General features: G+C 44.0%; 1 protein-coding gene across 3 annotated transcripts in view; it reads left to right on the top strand.

The window, feature by feature from the left end:
* Dlg5 (MAGUK family member discs large 5) overlaps nt 1-19,434 on the top strand; it is a 160,730-nt gene that overhangs the window by 48,846 nt on the left and 92,450 nt on the right. For all 3 annotated transcript variants that reach the window (XM_050196189.3, XM_050196188.3, XM_072290144.1), the window contains 5 exons: nt 77-201; nt 6,458-6,560; nt 6,671-6,847; nt 11,044-11,218; nt 13,391-14,732. In XM_050196189.3, the coding sequence (XP_050052146.1) occupies nt 77-201; nt 6,458-6,560; nt 6,671-6,847; nt 11,044-11,218; nt 13,391-14,732 (1,922 nt within the window). The remainder of the gene's footprint in view (nt 1-76; nt 202-6,457; nt 6,561-6,670; nt 6,848-11,043; nt 11,219-13,390; nt 14,733-19,434) is intronic.

Raw genomic sequence — 19,434 nt, 5'->3', positions numbered from 1 at the left:
TGATGACAATTATTCTGACTTCCTTGTTTCCTTCCTGTTCTTTTTTTCCTTTCCTTTTCTTTTCTTTTCTTCTCAGAGGTATGAAGGCGACTTTGGCTTTGACATCAGTGGAGGCAAAGAAGACATGCAGGCTGAGCCTTCTGTTGCATACTTCTATGTCAGCTCCATTCTCAAGGGAGGAACTGCAGAGGGAAAAATCTTGTGAGTTGTCTTCCTCAGCCATTGTTTTCCTTCTTTAAATGCTAGTTTTGTGCTTGTTACTGTTACATATGCCAATAGCACTGCATATAAGATGACGTTCTCAGTGCTGCACGAAAGTACAGACCTCCGAACTTTTTATAGCAACTTGCATTTGCAAGTTACTATGATATGGCAAGGTCCATAAACTGCTTTCGGAACACAGGTGAGTATTTCAGCTCACAATGGGCCCACAGAAAAATAGTCAGCAGCACTGAATAAAATAAAGCAATGTACAGTGTTCGAAGCTACTAACAATAACCCAAGTAAAAATTTTGAGGTACGATTATGTGGCGAACATAAAAAGTACATTCTCTTAAAACATAAGGTATTCAAAAGTGCTGCTGTTTTTGTTCATAGTGAAACATTTCTAAGCAGGTTGTTTCATTTTTCTTGACATATACACAAATACAGTAGAACTTCGTTGATATGTTCCCGTTACATGTTTTCCCGGCGCCAGCGTTCGCAATCAAGAACACAAAAAATGACCCAACAAAGTTATGCTTATTTCTTGCCGGTTCATATGTTCCCGAAAAGCAAAATTTTTCGACACCAACATTGAATATGTTGCCAAACTGCGATCGTATGATACATTTTCTGGCCGCTAGAGCCCACGTAAACTAGAAAATGTGCGATGCACGCGCGATCGAGAACAGTATATAGATGCCCGCCTGGCAGCTTCACTGCAATACTTGCCCGCCCGTCTCACGTGAAAACGCCGGCACGCACTCAGTTTCTCATTTCTGTATTAGCAAATCTTCTCTGGGGTCATTGCACGCAGCATTCACAGCTATCACAGCCACTCCTATTGCGATAAACACCTTTGCCTATAGGTTTCATAGTGTGTGGTGCTGTTGGAAGCAAGCATAGCGTACGCTTTTAATAGGTGATAACGGAAATGCGCCGCTGCTCCCTGCTACACATTGCGATCGTATACATTTTCCGGCCATTAGATCCCATGTGAACAAGAAAAAGCGCGAGCTGTGCGTGATCAAGAACAGTATTTAGCTGCCCGTCTCACATGAAAACGACGCCGTGCACAGTTTCTTATTCCGGTACCAGTAAATCTCTGCCCGGGTTGTTGCATCCCGCATTCACAGCTATCGTTGCCAAACCTATTGCGATAAGCATCTTCACCTATCTGTTTTACAGCACGTGGTGCGTAGTGCCATTGGTAGCGTACTGCATGGTTTTAGTAGGCTCCACCGATCCCTGAAATGCGCCGCAGTTCCCTGCTGCAGGGGGCACAATATTACCATCACGTTTCACTTTGGCGGGATCCAGCGTGGCCCGCCAGATCCATTTCGTTTCGGTTTCCTGTCGCGCAATAGGAAAACAACAAAATGCATCTTTGGCAGCTAGAGTACCACCAGCTCAAATTGTGTCAGCGTCTTGTGCGCAATGGTCAGCACGACGCTTCCCATTACATAGATGTGAACAATAGTTGAGTCAGTCAAATTTTTTTAGTTACTTCAGATCGTACATTTTCCCGGATAGTATGTTTTTTCTCGTTTTTTTTCCAAGACGTATGAATGAGGTTCTACTGTATTTGTTGCATTTTTGTACTTATAGTCAAAAGAATAATATTGCACATTGTGTTTATTTTTGTTTATTTTTCGTTTTCCCAACTTAAGCTGAAGCATTCCTGCTATAAAATTGTTCATTCTTCACTTTATTACTGTAAAGTAGAAATGTGTGTGATAGTGACAGTGTGCTAAAAATGCTGGCACAGGTCATGTGTATAAAGATAGTGTAAAATTGGTTGAGTAAATTAGTGTATAATGAAAGGTAAGGTTAGTTTTGTTGTCTGTAACATATTCCTTTTTTTTTTTTTTTCGAAGTGTGAAGTTACTGTGCCTTGTAGAAAAAAAAATGTTCTCAGATTTATTGATTTGGTGAAAATTCTAAGACTTCTATGGGGCCTGCATTCTTTCATTCAAGTAGCACTTCTTACAAGCAGTGCATTTTTACAGCTTTTTATGACTGACTTAAACACACAAAATGTATAGTACTTATTTGTGCCAATGCCATGACCATGGCACTTTAATATTGTCTTTGTGCATAGTTGTTTCTTTAATGTAAAGGAATGATGCTTATAAATCACATGGCGTTAAGTCTGGCCAAAGTAAATTATGTTTTACTGCTGTACCACCAACCGGTCAGTGCTGCTTAGCACCGAAGCACAGCATCAGCATGTCTGTCCAGTCATTGGTTTTTCTTTATCTTCCTTGACAGTATGTACAGTCGAATCTCGCTAATTCGAACTCCAAAGGGCCATAAAATTTGTTAGAATTAAAAGAAGCTAATTCAGTGGAGGACTTACCTGCAGTGGCGCATGTACACTGAGCTAACACAGGAGTGGGAAGTTCCACAAGATTCGTTTACACATATTTACAAATTACAGTCAACTTCCAATTTTTCGGACCCCCAGGGGCCGTGAAAACACCTGAAAAAAATGAATGTATGCCGTTTACTGTCCCCAAGGGTTCAAATCGCCACAGGCAAGTCCGAAACAGCCTTAAAGGCCTGCCAGTACACTTATTAAACGTATCAGTGCTCATACTGTGATAGGAGGTGGCAAGTGCACGCGTGTACGTAATAAAAGAAAACGTCCAGTGACAGTTGCCCCTTCGAACTTTTGATATGCCTCGCCGCGTAACACAACTGTATTGGGGCGAAGCTGACTTGCGAAAACTGGCATTATGTAACGCGCCCTGCTTTCCGCTCTCCGAAGCCATTGGCGAGTATTACAAAGGCGTAGTCGGCGCCATTGCTAACAGCGACAAAATGTTTCAATGGGAAACACGCCACAGAACTGCAAGAAGCTTGGTAGCGAACGTCGAAGCAGCTAGGCCTAGCGTTGTTGTGCTGTGGCTATGGCTGCCAGCGGATCTGCGTGCGAGAACGTTGGCTCAAGGAGGTGAGGTAATAAAAATGGTGGTGTTGGTGGCTTCGATTAATGGCGCTTCGGACCTGCGGTCATGGCAAAAATGTCCTGAAAATCGGACGGCGAAGGTTCTTTGCGTCCAAAATTTTAGACGTTCTTATACATTGACTCTATGGGGTACAGGGGGGTGCCGCGAAGGTGTTTGAATTATTGGGCACGTCCAAAAACTTGGACACCTGTCACTAACAGAAGTAATCGGTAGTGCGCGCCTGCACATGCCTGTGCACAAATTTCCACCATGGTATTTTTTTTCCTCGCACGGGGCATTGAGGAGTCTCTCCTAGGCTCTTCCTCCATGGCGGGGTCATAGGAGTGCTGGTCGGAGGCGCCGCCGCGTGATTTGGTGCACTACTGATAGCATTGTCGAAGCGCAGTATGTTCGAATTAACTGTCGCAAATGCTTGCTCTGACCCCGCCATAGAGGAAAAGCTTAGGAGAAACCCCTCAATGCTGCGTGCCAAGGAAAAAGAAAACGTAGTGGAAATTTCACCCTCTCTCAAATGACAAGGTCACCGTTTCCGCATTGCACCGTAATGCCCCAGCCTCACTAGCATGAAAATGTGCGCCACAGGAGGGGTCAGTCCTGGGCTGATTTTTCACGGCTCGCTGCAGCTGCAAGCGAGCCGCGAGTGGAGGAGAACGATAAGAGTGGCTCCTACAGTGACGTATGCACGGGAAAATGGTATCATGTTGACCTGCCTGACTGCTCTATTTGTACTCGCGTCTGGTTCCGCCGCGCCGCTTGTTTCCCACTATCGTCTGCTCGCGTCAGCCATCGTTCACGCTTGGCTTGATCTTGTTCGCGCTTGTTTTTTTTACAATGACGAGTCTAAACCGAGACGTCCCGATGAAGAGGTTGTTGGAGACAGCGCGCCATATTCGATTCTGTGCGATGAGACAGATCCTGAATACAAGGACGCGAAGGCGACACCCAATACCTCATTCTCCTTGTCTTTTGAATGTGGTGATGCCACAACAGAAGGGAGCACACCAACATTATCATTAGTGGAGACGACTTCGTCATCTTGATAAGACATTACTTGTTTAAGAACACAGGATGAAGAATGTAAACACTGTACTGATTTGTCAGCAGATGGAGGATAAAGCACGTGAGCACGCAGAGGGAAGCAGTGGCATCGGCCCAGTTTGGCCTCGGCAACTCCGCTGCTTCGGTGGCAGTCTTAGGTAGTGCGGTAATTAGCGCCATCCATCAAGCTGGCAGGAAAGCAAATCTGCTTCCCTCCCACCCTTCCTCACAACTACGCTCCCTTCGCCCTCCCTCTCAGCTTCATTGTAACTCCCTCACCTTTGACAGTGTCTATGTTCACCCGCCTCCGTGCCGGCGGCGCCAGCTTGATCTTTGAACTTTCGTTTTCTGCCGTTATCGGGAAGTGAGTGTTGGCAGGCATGGGCAGTTCTGTGGTCCTCGCTCGCTGTGTGCTTGTGCGCCGCAGTATTTCATGACTCGCACCATTCGTGCATCATGTTATGGTGCATGAATACTTCATGAACAAGACCTTCCTCTAATTTGAACTTTTTTTTTTTTTTTCGAAACAATTTTTGGGCCTCTTCGAGTTCGAATGATCAAGATTTGGCTGTATGTCTAACTATAGGTGTTAATACGAAAAGAAAAAATAATGGCTTTTTTGTTTTGCACTAAACGTAACTTAGCTTTTGATTGATCCGTGTGCATGCCCTGCTAAGCAAAAACTATTTGCGAAATACACTCGAACCTTGTTATAACAAAACGGGACGTAATAAAATAATGGACATAATGAAGTAAATGAAATTCCCCTTGAAATTCCCATAGTGCTCCATGTATTTAAAACCTTGTTTTAACGAAGTGATATTGTCCTTTCAATGGGTATAACGAACTAGATTTGTCTCCAGAACTAAAGAATTCCTGACCGCTGCACGCCGAGTACATCGCTTTCCGAGGGGTTCGGCACTCGTTTGCCACGACAGTTCAAAACTCCCACGTCTCCACGTCGAATACATCATAGAGCAACACTGATCTTTCTCACAGCCCCGCGCATAGCACTTCTTCACTGACCTCCCTTTCTTGCGTGTGCCTGGCTGCGCGAGCCGCGCGGAAGAGCGAAAGACGCGCTGCGGTGCGAAAGATTAGTGCATTCTCTTCTATTGCGCGGCGTGCTGTGGAGGCAGGCACAGCTGGACGTGGCCTCCGAGATCACATTGGCGTCAATGCAATCTCGGAGGCCACGAGCCGGCTGAGCCAAGCAGGAGCAGCGAAATTCGCTTGGCTCCTTGATCACACAGCGCAGTGCTGTGTTGTGTTCCATGTGCCGATTGACCGCGATGCGTCAAGTGGAAAACGAGCGCGAAAGACCACTACAGTGGAACACGTGTCGTCATGTGTTGCACACGCTGGAGATTCTTGTGTTATTTTATTTCAATTTCATCACCTGCGCGGCCATGTAACGGTCCCACGGGCCCAAAAGCTGTCATCTTATTTCCATCTTTACAGTTGTGCACCCCATTTGGCATGTATTGCATTAAATAGCAATAATGGATATAACGAAGTAACGGATATAACAAAGTAATTTTGGCTCCTTCTTCAACATCTCTATAATGAGGTTCGAGTGTAGATCCTAGCAGACGGAATGATACAGAGCGTAATTATTACTTTTGACAACACAACCACTGTATACACTGACGCACACAAATTATTTCAAAAAAACATGCAAAACAAGCAATTCTGCAACACTGTGAAGGGCTCTTCTCGCATAGCTAAGCGCCTTTAAACCGAGCCACACGTACATAGGATGGCATGGGCACTGTAAATTTTTTTTACAGTACACTAGCGCAGATTCTTAAAAGAAAAAAAGTTCGGCAGCATGTTACACTCCTGTAACACATGAAGGCTTTCGCCTGCTGCACACTTGGTGATGCTTAAGTTATACGATCGGAGGAATCAGACTTCATGCAAAATATAACAAGCCGCAGTGTGAAGTAAACATGTAGCAAGCCACTGTCTGCAATCTTCGGCCTCCTCTCTACGTTGCCGTCACGCATCGTCGCATTGCTGCTTTCACATTTCGGCTTCTTTGGCTCGTTTTCAACGCTTAGTGGCGACTTTGCGTGCTTTTATCTCTGTAGGTTATAAGGCATCCAGCAAATTCTTGCAAGTAAGAGATGTTTTATTTTTGACATCATTTAATTTTTGTAGGATCAAGGGTAAATGCAAAATACTAAAGTGCCCAAATTGCTAAAATGTAGTTTGTGGACATTTTGACTTTATTGGTTGTTCAGGGTGAATGACGTCATTCTCAAAGTCAATGGTCTTGATGTGGCTGGAATGGACAAGAGAACTCTGTGTGATACTGTCCAAAACTCTAAGGGATCTCTGACTCTAGTAAGTGCCTATTAATCAACATGCTCATTCCTTGTTGCAGTAGTTAAACCCTCCTCTGCATGCTTTGGATTTAAATAATGTGATAACGGATGATTTTGTTACCTGTACAGGTTGTGAAAAGAAGAAGAGCCATGAGCAGTCGTGGTGTCATTATGTTGAGCTTGAACTTGAGCAGCTCTCATGAACATGGGATCACACTGGAAAATGGGCTTTATATTACTCGTATAGGCCCAGGATCGGTAGCTGCTCGTGAAGGAACTCTAGCCGTTGGTGATAGAATACTTTCTGTAAGTTTCTGTGTACTTCTTCTTTCCTAGCTTTTTTTCCTATGTTACTTGTGACTTTGATATTCTTGATTTCTTTGTTTCCATAATATGATGTTCACTTAAAGGTCAGACTCTGGAAACAAATGTTGATTGTACTAAGTTAGGGTTAAGAGAAATTTGGCATACACTATTTTTACAGTATTTCTTACATACAGTATTTCTTATAATAATATTCGCATGAAAGCTCACCTTTTTTTCCTTTTTCAATTACATATTCTACATCGCTGGTAAGCACACTGTTATGACCTTATGTTGCATTGCAATGGCAATTAGTAAAAAATACATGAAAACGCATTGCTGTCATTGAGGAACATATTGTAGTCATATTAAATTGTATCACTCATGCAGCTGGCTGATTAGGACTACAGATCGGATTGTAAGCTCTGTTCAGTGAACAACAGTGCAATTCCAGTAAAGGTAATGTGTTTATGGCTCAGATTAGATGTCAAAAAGTTATTATACTCGGGTTTGACAGGAAAAATGCTGCTTATGTAATTGTCATATTAACTGAAACTTCACAATGATGAAAGCTGTCTGCATTGTTTAACGTATTTATTTGCTAATTTTTTTGACACTTTGCTTTAGACAATGTTATGCATTTTCATGTGATGAAAACACATAAATATTGCTTGGTTCTGTTACCTCCTGGCTTTTTTTTTTTCTTCTTTGCAGCACTGCCCCTCAGCACTCAGCTTTGTCAGTTAAAACAGAATTATTCAGACACGAACATAGCGCAGTTAAACTTAAGATGCATTCAATTTTCTGCACTCTATTGACATTTTCTTGTGCTCAGCTCATTCCTTACCACAACCATGAACATGGGTCACAAGCGACCCATGAGTTTTGCACCCAATTTTGCTTCATTTTCAGAGAAGTTTTTTTTTTTTCTAGCATATGGCAGAGGTTTGCTACTGCAAGGCCTGCAGAGTGTGACCTTTTGCCCAAGATTTGTGGCACCTGCCAAAGAGAGCCAATTACCTCTAGCCAGAAAATATTTCTTGCATCTTACATTGTTGCTTAGCTAGAACATCGAAACATTCATGGGCTTGCACGCAATTAAAATGGAAACATTTTGTATAGTTCAGAACACCCTTATTTTCATTCTGTGTTTTTTCAGAGAAACATTTGAAATGTTTCCTGTACTTTTGAATAAACTTTTCACAAATTATATTGCGCGTTATGCCCTGACATGCATGTTTGACATTTATATCTCTGGAACCAAATTTTTTAGCTTCTTTTTATATGTAGTATGCTGTTGCCACCATTATCATATGTCCAATAAACAGTAATTATTAAAGTCTTCATATGAAGACGCGGAATCGGCGATGGGTAAAGTCAAAACAAAATACACTATACTGATGGGCGACTTCAATGCCAGGGTAGGCAAGAAGCAGGCTGGAGACAAGTCAGTGGGGGAATATGGCATAGGGTCTAGGAATAGCAGGGGAGTGTTATTAGTAGAGTTTGCAGAACAGAATAATATGCGGATAATGAATACTTTCTTCCGCAAGCGGGATAGTCAAAAGTGGACGTAAAGGAGCCCGAATGGCGAGACTAGAAATGAAATAGACTTCATACTCTGCGCTAACCCTGGCATCATACAAGATGTGGATGTGCTCAGCAAGGTGCGCTGCAGTGACCGTAGGATGGTAAGAACTCGAATTAGCCTAGACTTGACGAGGGAACGGAAGAAACTAGGACATAAGAAGCCGATCAATGAGTTAGCAGTAAGAGGGAAAATAGAGGAATTCCGGATCAAGCTACAGAACAGGTATTCGGCTTTAACTCTAGAAGAAGACCTTAGTGTTGATGCAATGAACAACAATCTTATGGGCATTGTTAAGGAGTGTGCAATAGAAGTCGGTGGTAACTTCGTTAGACAGGATACCAGTAAGCTATCATAGGAGACGAAAGATCTGATTAAGAAACGCCAATGTATGAAAGCCTCTAACCCTATAGCTAGAATGGAACTGGCAGAACTTTCCAAGTTAATAAACAAGTGTAAGACAGCTGACATAAGGAAGTACAATATGGATAGAATTGAACATGCTCTCAGGAATGGAGGAAGCCTAAAAGCGGTGAAGAAGAAACTAGGAATAGGCAAGACTCAGATGTATGCGTTAAGAGACAAAGCCGGCAATGTCATTACTAATATGGATGAGATAGTTCAAGTGGCTGAGGAGTTCTATAGAGATTTATACAGTACCAGTGGCACCCACGACGATAATGGAAGAGGGAAGAGTCTAGAGGAATTTGAGATCCCACAAGTAACACCGGAAGAAGTATAGAAAGCCTTGGGAGCTATGCAAAGGGGTAAAGCAGCTGGGGAGGATCAGGTAACAGCAGATTTGTTGAAGGATGGTGGGCAGATTGTTCTAGGAAAACTGGCCACCATGTATACGCAATGCCTCATGACTTCGAGCGTACCGGAATCCTGGAAGAAAGCCAACATAACCTTAATCCTAAGAAAGGGGACGCCAAAGACTTGAAAATTATAGACCGATCAGCTTACTGTCCGTTGCCTACAAAGTATTTACTAAGGTAATCGCGAATAGAATCAGAAACACCTTAGACTTCTGTCAACCAAAGGACCAGGCAAGATTTCGTAAAGGCTACTCAACAATAGTCCATATTCACACTATCAATCAGGTGATAGAGAAATGTGCGGAATATAGCAAACCCTTATATGCAGCATTCATTGATTACAAGAAGGCGTTTCATTCAGTTGAAATCTCAGCAGTCATGCAGGCATTAAGGAATCAGGGTGTAGATGAGCTGTATGTAAAAATACTGAAAGATATCTATAGCGGCTCCACAGCCACCGTAGCCCTCCATAAAGAAAGCAACAAAATCCCAATAAAGAAGGACGTCAGGCAGGGAGATATGATCTCTCCAATGCTATTCACAGCGTGTTTACAGAGACCTGGATTGGGAAGAATTGGGGATAAACGTTAATGGAGAATACCTTAGTAACCTGCGATTCGCTGATGATATTGCCTTGCTTAGTAACTCAGGCGACCAACTGCAATGCATGCTCACTGACCTGGATAGGCAAAGCAGAAGGGTGGGTCTAAAAATTAATCTGCAGAAAACTACAGTAATGTTTAACAGCCTCGGAAGAGAACAGCAGTTTACGATAGGTAGTAAGGCACTGGAAGTGGTAAGGGAATACATCTACTTAGGACAGGTAGTGACTGCGGATCCGGATCATGAGACTGAAATAATCAGAAGAATAAGAATGAGCTGGGGTGCGTTTGGCAGGCATTCTCAGATCATGAACAGCAGGTTGCCATTATCCCTCAAAAGAAAAGTGTATAACAGCTGTGTCTTACCAGTACTCACCTACGGGGCAGAAACCTGGAGGCTTACGAAAAAGGTTCTACTTAAATTGAGGATGACGCAACGAGCTATGGAAAGAAGAATGATGGGTGTACGTAATGTTAAGGGATAAGAAAAGAGCAGATTGGGTGAGGGAACAAACGCGAGGAAATGACATCTTAGTTGAAATCAAGAAAAAGAAATGAGCATGGGCAGGACATGTAATGAGGAGGGAAGATAACCGATGGTCATTAAGGGTTACGGACTGGATTCCAAGAGAAGGGAAGCGTAGCAGGGGGCGGCAGAAAATTAGGTGGGCGGATGAGATTAAGAAGTTTGCAGGGACAGCATGGCCACAATTAGCACATGACCGGGGTAGTTGGAGAAGCATGGGAGAGGCCTTTGCCATGCAGTGGGCGTAGCCAGGCTGATGATGGTGATGATGATTAAAGTCTTCAAGAAGAGGGCCATTTTTATTTTCAATAAGGAAAGAGGTAATTCTCTATACAATGGTTATCAAGATGAAGTTATTTATTCTTTATACTATATTCAGTGACAATCTAACAATTTAGTATAAGCTCCGCCCACAAAAACACCGTACCTGCCTTCTGTGCCTCCATTCTCTAAAACAGTTCCCGAGAGATGCTGGTAGCGAAAGAATTTCACCTCTGTTGTGATGTCACGGAAATGAGTGAATGTATTTGACTGGTGCATCTATGCAAATTCTCAGCTGTGTATTTGCCACAGCATTCTTAGCTTGTCGCCAACTGACACGTGACATTTCTAATGTTGTAAATGACTGGACACAGAAATAATAATTGTGTGTTACATCTGCACAGATAAATGGCAAACCAGTAGAAGACCTCAGAAAGGCCATGGAGTGCTTAGACAATGCAGATTCCCCTGTTCAGCTCCAGGTTGTGAAAAATGCTGTGTTCAGCAGTTCCCCATCAAGCTCCACTGCCAGTGGCCACAACTTCTCTGAGAAGCTTGAACGGTCACCGCTTACTCATGGTATGTGATCACTCTGGTGGGAACAATATTATATGTGCAGACCAAATGACTGCCTTTCTTAAGGAAATATTGTTTACAGTTTTTTGCTTTAAAAATTAAGCTCAGATGTCCTCCCTCCATTTGTTAAAAAGAAAAAAAAAAGGAGAAACACTATCAGAGCAGAATTTTATACCAAAGATAGTGAAATACTCTTAGTGTGTCAAAAAAATAACAAAGCTTGTCATGTTTGAGGGTCTGGCATTTGACACGTGCAACTTTGTCAAGAGCACAACACTGCAACTCAGTCACACAAGTTGAGAAACTTGCCTGGTTTAAGATGTAGCTTGCTTTTATCATTTATTCTGAGATAAAGCAACAAAAAAAATATTAATGGTTCTGCACAACACTTGCATGTCTGTTTCTTACCCACAGTAGGGCTTAGTCTTCATATTTTGTGCTCAGCTCTTGCCTTGTTCAATTTGCTGTTGTGCATACTCTTTAATGTACATGAAGGGCAGTTATCTAAACAAGTTTAATAATATCTATAATATACTTTTATGGTAAAACAGGAACATAGTCTCTAGAGAGATCTGAAATTCAAGCATTCAGCATTACAGTAAAATCTTGTTAAAAGGGCTTTTACTAAATCGGAAAAAAAAAAAGATGGCCATACTAACTGAATGTCGAATTATCAAGGATGTCAAGAAGACAATAAATAAATGCTTAGTATGCCAATCCGCCTTATTTACTGAATAAATTTGGAACCCTTGCTTCTGTTTCACCCCAGATTAGTGCAGAAGCGGCAGTTCTCATCTTCTCGAGGCTGATTAGTGCTCGCAGCGGTGAGGGCTTCGTGACTTCCTTCTCAGTGCTGCCCATTTGACCATGATGCAAGACCTGCGTATTCATCCCAGTAGACATACTTTTTACTACTGCGCGCACATCCCAATTATTTTTTTGCCAGTAAGCTGGTCGGCAACAGATCGTTCGTCTATCGCCATGTAGCAACGGGTAGCGGTAGAATCGGTCTTCATCATTGACAGTGCCCACCATGTTTTTGATATTGCACACGCGTTGCATGGAGTCATGATGAAACTCCTGCTTGCCGCAACTACTGCAGACGAAATCGCGGTCACTATCGATGGGATCATGTGTGATGACTCCACAGTTCTAAAAACACACGGCCAACGTGTGCACTGAGTAAGACCGAAACTACTGCTCGCCACAACTGTTACGGACGAAACCATGGTCGTTAGCAAAGTGATGACGCATGGTGACTAGTACACAGTTCTGAAGATACATGCGGCCACCATGATTTCATGTGCAGCGGTAACTGCATAAGTGCACAACTAGACATAAAGCGTTCAATGTTTGTGTCGTTCCTGTACGATTTCCTCTGATTACTGTTGTGATGCAGACTCCGCTGCTTTGTTTCTATTGGTTGCTAGGGCCAATGTTGCTCTTTGTGTCACACATTACGACGCTCCGCGCTTGCCATGCTCTAAGGGTTTTCCAAGTTAATCGGTGTGCAGCCAAATACGTTCGAATTAATGAGAGTTTGATGTCGTTAAATAATGCATATGCCTGCCGGGACTAAAGGGCAAGTCCGAATTATCTGATTTTCTCAATTTATGGGGCTTGAATTAACGAGGTTTGACTGTAACAGGTTTTCTAATACAGTCATTTTAATAGGCACTTTATAACTTCTTAGTTTTGTCCTACAGTAATTATGAAAGAAAGTAAGTGCTATATTTATTGTATTTTTATGTCTAGTTCTTTCGATCACCAAACAACATTATGATTAGTATAGTCTATATTTGGGGGGCTTCCACAAGTGTTCACATGTGGTATAGGGCTTAGAAACTTCCTTTTTCAAATTTATTAAGCCTTTATTCACAAAATTATCATTCGTTGTTTCATAAATAAATCTGCTGTTCTTCAATGTACAGTTCAGTTTCAGGTTTAAAGCTTCTTAAGCTTCATGTTTAAAGCTTCTTAAAATTTTCCCATGCATCTTGCACCATGCTGTGTTGAATTAGAACATTTTGGTAATGGCATCTTTCTGAAGATGAAATTAGTTTTCCACATTCTTATTGTTCACGCAAGCAAAGATATTAGCAGTGCTTTCTGTGTGCTTGCTCTTCATATTTAAGGCCATTGTAGCATCACTCATTTTACGCTGTGTTCCTGCAGGGTCTCCCCCAGCACACCTGCGTGAAGAGAAAACTTATGTCTCATGCTCAGTGCAGACGGACACACTACATGAACTTGGAAACCACACCAAAACGTTGACTTTGAGCAGTCGGAGCAGCAAGTCAGGTGGAACATCAGAGAGAGCCACTGTCAGTGTTCAGCCAACACTCCTGGACAAAGCGTACAACAAGATCTTTGGTGAAAAGCGGGTCTCCAAGGAGAAGAAGACCCTGCTGCCTGATGAAAAAGGCCCCATCGAAGAGTTGGACTCGATGCTGGAGTGCTACAGCAAAACTGGCGGCAAGCGCTCCTCTGTCAGGCAACAGCAGGAGCATAATGGGGGCACGTGGCCCAAGTATCGGGGACCTCCGCTCCAGCTAGGCGAGGCCGGAGTGGCTAACACACTCCAACCTCACAAGCGACGGGAGCGCAAGTCCCTGGCTTCTTTTACAAAACAGCTGCAGGTACCCTCCTATGCAGACTTCCCTGCTGAGCTAAGCTCTCCTTCTAGTGGCAACTGCACCTCAAGCTCAGGCTCCTACGCATCTCCAGGCAGTCCCCCAAAGGCTCCCTCAGGTGTTCAGCAGAGTTCAGAGCGGGTTCCGCTGCATTATGCAGCTGGCCTGCCTGAAGACCGCCTGGACTACTCAGTGGTGTCTGCACACAAGGACGTCCTTGAAATGTACCAGCACCGAGGAGGCTTGAAGAGTCGACCCCACTCAGCCCACTATCCTCGCGAGGCCTATGCCAAGCCTGTCGCGCCCTATGCTGATGTCCTCCTCTCCGGCCATGTACATCAGAGCCTGCGTGCCAATGTGCCTCTGTACCCACAGCCACGGGGCCACCAACATGCCTACTACCCGACGTACATTTCACGTAGTGGGGACTCGCTCCTGGCAGCTGACGGGGCTGAGAGCTTGCGATATGGGCCCCTGGGTGGGGCAAAGGGGGATGGTCGTTATACGCCCTCTCCATGCCCATCCCAGTACAGCTTCTCAGGCACTTCACCAACTCACAGTCTGGACTTCCCCCAGCAGTTCCAGCCTGTGGCACCAGCCCCAAAGCGGCTTGTGCCCACACATGTACATGGACCTTTTCGTGCCGAAGAGACATACCCACAGCCCTCATATGATGGCTTAGCTACATTTCCCAAGCGGAACCAGCGCATACGGATCCCATCAACACCAAGTGTCACTTCAAAGTCATCAGCAGGAAAAGTGTCTACAAGCTCAATAGAGAAGGCCCCATCACTCACTGATCGTAGCAGCCCCATGCCAGCTTTTACAGTGGAACTGCTTACTCCCAATGGGTCGCGGGCCATCACTGAGCTTAGAGGCCGAAGGTAAGACTCCTTAAAAACTCTTTCAGATAGCCTCCCAGAAGAGCTTGAGTGATAAGATAACACAAAGCAGTGTGCACTTATAAATTTGACTGAAGGAACCTTTCCTTCTCTGATGACAGCCAGAATAGAGAGAGTCCGCAGTGGACTCATGTCATAGTCATTGATGTTTTTGACTGTTGGTAAGTGTCAGACCGTCAGATTGTAACTCACAGTATATGTAAGTAATCTACGTACTAGGCTGCTTCAAAATGTTCGTAGCACAGCACAGCAGTTTGTTATGCAGAACAATTGTAAAAATTTGGCCTGTTTTTCTAGCCTAACAGGAACGCTAGATGATGCATGGTGCACGTTAACTCCACAGTGGCTTATGAATAAGCTTGCCTCACCACCAGGCATGACACATGCTGTGATTTACAGTGAGAGTGCGTCATCATGCACTTCTAGTTGCTGTGCTTGTGCTTTATGCGAAAGGCTTGGTGGCCTACTCTAAAGGCTTAGTGGCCTGCTCTAAAGTGTGCTTAAGGTAAACATTAAAGGGCCCCTCACCAGGCCCCATAGCAAATGTTGGTTATATGCTGGAAGTTGTTATGTGTCCTCTAGGGAGTGTTCTTCCCCCCAAATTTTTCAAATCAGCTCATTAATAGCGAGATAGAAATATTTCAATGCCATGAACCCGATTTCAGCAGGCCGGCTCCACTGTCAAGCAAGACGCTCTCTCCACTCGCCTCGTCTAGCCTCCGCAAGCGAAATTCCTTCCCTGCGTTCTCCCATACCAGACCTCGAGGATCGCATGACACATATGTCACAGGCCCCGCCTTCATTTTTTTTTTCTTTTTTTTTTTTTTTTCGGCACTACGCACTTCCGCGGATGGCGTCGCATGCGAGCTGTTGTCTTGTTCGCGCGACGCATGATTTTGCGATGCTGTGCAGAAGGAAACATGATTAGCGGTATAATTCAGTGCTACACAAATACTGAGGCAGAACAAGCGGATCGCAGAGAATAAACACGCACTGGAGCACGATAGAAAATGGCATACTTTCGGCACCAGTGCATGTGACCGCATGACCGTGGGAACAAGCAGACGAAGCAGAAGTACCTCTCTCTTGCTTCAGTGCAAAGTAAAACAAAAAACTCGCAGACATTCCGTTTGTGCATTTTATTATTTCTCTAAACTTCAATTTGTCAATTCAATCAACAGATCACACAGATAACAAATGTTGTCTTGAATAATTCTCGAAGTCACATGTCACCACGAGCAACATCACACTGCGGACACCAGTACGTAGGCGCAGGCACACGAGTACGTCATCCTCCGGCTTGGACCGCGGCAGCCGTGAGGAAAAGGAAAAACGGCGTTCGGTTTGAAATTTCAGATCTTTCCGCGGCACGTAGCAATGTAATACTTTGCAGACATGATTGTTATCGCGTAATGTATGCTCTGCGCTTGTCAGCTCAAAATGGCCAGACCTGGTGAGGGGCCCTTTAAGTCAGGCTGATATATCAACAAGAACAGAGGTTTTGTAGATAAGATAATGTAAATGTGGGATAAGTTAACACCACTGCTTTGAATATATAGAACCAGCTCCTGATGGCATTTTATGCCTTTTTATAAATGATAAATGGTAGTCAACGACTGGTAATTAGAATTAAAATTTTCATGGGGTACTTGAACGGGAAAAAAAGTGCAGTTTGGCCAATTTTATTGCATGTGCTAGTTGAAGAACTCACCGATGCTCCTACTTCGCATTTGTACGTTGGCACTAGCTGGCACTAGGTCTCTTAGGTTTGTCGTCACGGGCTGTCCAGGACTCCCTGAGGTGCTGCCTTCAGCCAGTTCTCATTGACATACCAAGTGTGTCGGAAAGTCTTGGGTTGTTCCAGATGACAAATGGAAGAGACCCACTATTACACTACTATTACAGTAGTGTGGGTCCCTCTCTGAGCAGGTTCAAAGCATGCAGTAGCGCATGGCAGAGCATGGCCTCAGAAATCGGCATTGCAATACAGTATTCTTGCACTATGCTGATATGTGGCTGACTTATTTCTGAGGGTTTACTCCATAAAATACCAGAATAATATTTTTTTCTTCATGTGGTGACGGTAAGTTCTTCCTTGATGGCAACAGTACCCATTACTAGTACTAAGCCTTCCATGTCAGTGTCAGTAGGAAAAGAGCATTAGCTTAACATAGAATAGGTCATTTATTTTCCTGCATTTTGCTTAAGCACGTAGGCAATGTTGAGTAATCTTCTATTGAATATGAGCAAGTATATTATAAATGTGCGTTCCTGTCAACTGTGTAGCCAATCTGAGACAATAGACCAGTATTGACTAGGTCATTAGGCTAAAAGAACCCTGTTTGCCTTTTAAAGGGCCCCTGAAACAGTTTGGACAAATTTTGTAGATGCGTAGGGTACAGCTAAAGTTAATCATTCGCATCACAATTTGTGTGAAACGTCTCATATTAAGAGAGCTACGGACGATTACAAGTTACCCTCCTCCATAGTCATGCATTTTCTCCTTAACTCGTTCGCCGAGTGATCGGGGCTAAGCTCCACCTTCACTGGCTTTGCGTCATGATGGCACGTCGTGTCGTCGACTTCCGGTTCTCTAGGAACGAGCGCGTGAAGCCTCTCCAAGCTCTCCGCCAGCTGCTTGGCAGTCGACCCCAAGCGAGAGTTATCGAAGCAGCGTGCGTTGCGAGCATGCTGTCGTAGAGCCGAATGCGTCTGGTATTCCAGTAACCACAGGCGAGCTGGACGTTTTGGTGGATGGCTAGAGGCATAAACTCAAGCTGATGAAGGAACTTTAGCGTAGACGTACGTGAGCTGCCTGATCGGTTTCCACAGTCCAGCCACCCATTGGCGCAGAGCTTAACCAGCCAAACAAAGAGCTAATATTGCTCTAACCAAGTTTAAAACATCTTAAACATTTACAAAAACAATGTGTTAATGATTACACTCCTGTGAAAAATTTACACCAGCAGCAAAGAATACATTTCATTGCTGCTACTGTGTGTGGTTGAGCTCTGTGCCACCAGGTGGCTGCACCGTGCAGACCATTTACATTTGTGCTTCAGCTCATCCCGTGAACGCCACGGTCAAACGGCCAGGCCCTGTTCCCTTGTGCTTGCGTTTACCCTAATACCAAACTCACGAAATGCTATTGTGTTACTAATCTACCGGAGCAAAGTGACGGCCGTAAATGTGCAAATCCTGGTGCCGATCAGATAGCGGCAGTCCGATGCACTCCAGCCAGTTCGCTCGTCTGCTGCCTTGCAGCAATGTCGCAGCTTGACATATTGCCAGTCGCTACGTTTGCAGTTCACAACGCAGCAAAGTCGAATCATAGTGCTCCTGAAAAGACTGAGACCGGCTCTGACCGCGGAGCTCTCGTCAAAATGGAGCACATTGTAACACAAGCAGATGACGCTTGCTGTGTGCAGGAAGTGCTTAAGAGTACTGAGAAATTGTTCTTGGGCATTCTCTTTCTGTTACTTTCTTTTTATAGAAACAAATTAACTAACACTCCAACTATTACGAACATCATTTGTTCACCATAAAGGTGGAAAAATTATTGATGACGCGCCCTGGGCAGCCAATCGGATAGCTTGCCCTACTAACGTCAATTGGGTGATTTACATCATCGGGTAGGGGTGGCTGAAAATTCCGCCGAGCATCATGCTGTGATTGGCAGCGATGTACATTTTTAAAACCTTATAATAAATTACACGCTTTACGCAGAGTACTTAGATGCGTCAATTAATGATCAACAGGATCTACTCTAACGATGCAGTATGTTTGCTCAAAATCGTGAAAATCATTTCAGGGTCCTTTTAAAGGTTGCAAATATTTTTGTTCTCTTAAAGGAAGGCAAAATTTTAGCTCACAACTTATTGTGATGTTGGCAAGTTGTGGCACTTAAGAATTATGCAATCGAGAAGAGAAATTCTTCACAGAATTTACTGATTTTGTCAAAAAGCCATGGATGAGATTTTGAGCTTATATATTGAAGGTCAAGTGAGTAAATATTGGCAGATTATTTCTTAAGAAACGGTCCACCATGTCTAGAGTGTACTAGAATAAGGTCAAGTGGGACAAGCGGTTGGGGTGGCGCATGCTTTGCAGTGAGGCACACAATGAAAAATACTGTGGTGGCACTGCGATCGAAGTGGATTGGGCTGCATCAAGGTCGTGCCGTTGGAAACCGCTGGCGATACTTCTCGGAACGGTCATTTTCACTACTCACGCTGGTATGCGTGTTCAGATCGCTCAAACGGTGTTCATAATTGCGTATGACATATATTTATTTAAAAAATTAAATTATGGGGTTTTACATGCCAAAACCACTTTCTGATTATGAGTCACGCCGTAGTGGAGGACTCCAGAAATTTCGACCACCTGGGGTTTTTTAACGTGCACCTAAATCTAAGTACACGGGTGTTTTCGCATTTCGCCCCCAACGAAATGCGCTCGCCGTGGCCGGGATTCGATCCCGCGGCCTCGTGCTCAGCAGCCTAACGCCATAGCCGCTGAGCAACCACGGCGGGTCATATATTTATGCCTTAGAAATAGATGCCTTTCTTTCTCTTTATTTCATATTTTTTTTAATGCCGCTCAGTGATTGCTCATGCATTGCGGCCGCAATGTCGGCTTTCATTCTACTGTGTTATTGCGCACTTCCCTTTGGAGGACAATTATT

The sequence above is a fragment of the Dermacentor andersoni genome, chromosome 1, assembly GCF_023375885.2.
Source record: "Dermacentor andersoni chromosome 1, qqDerAnde1_hic_scaffold, whole genome shotgun sequence".
NCBI lineage: Eukaryota > Metazoa > Arthropoda > Arachnida > Ixodida > Ixodidae > Dermacentor > Dermacentor andersoni.
This window is presented reverse-complemented; position numbering and strand designations above follow the sequence as displayed.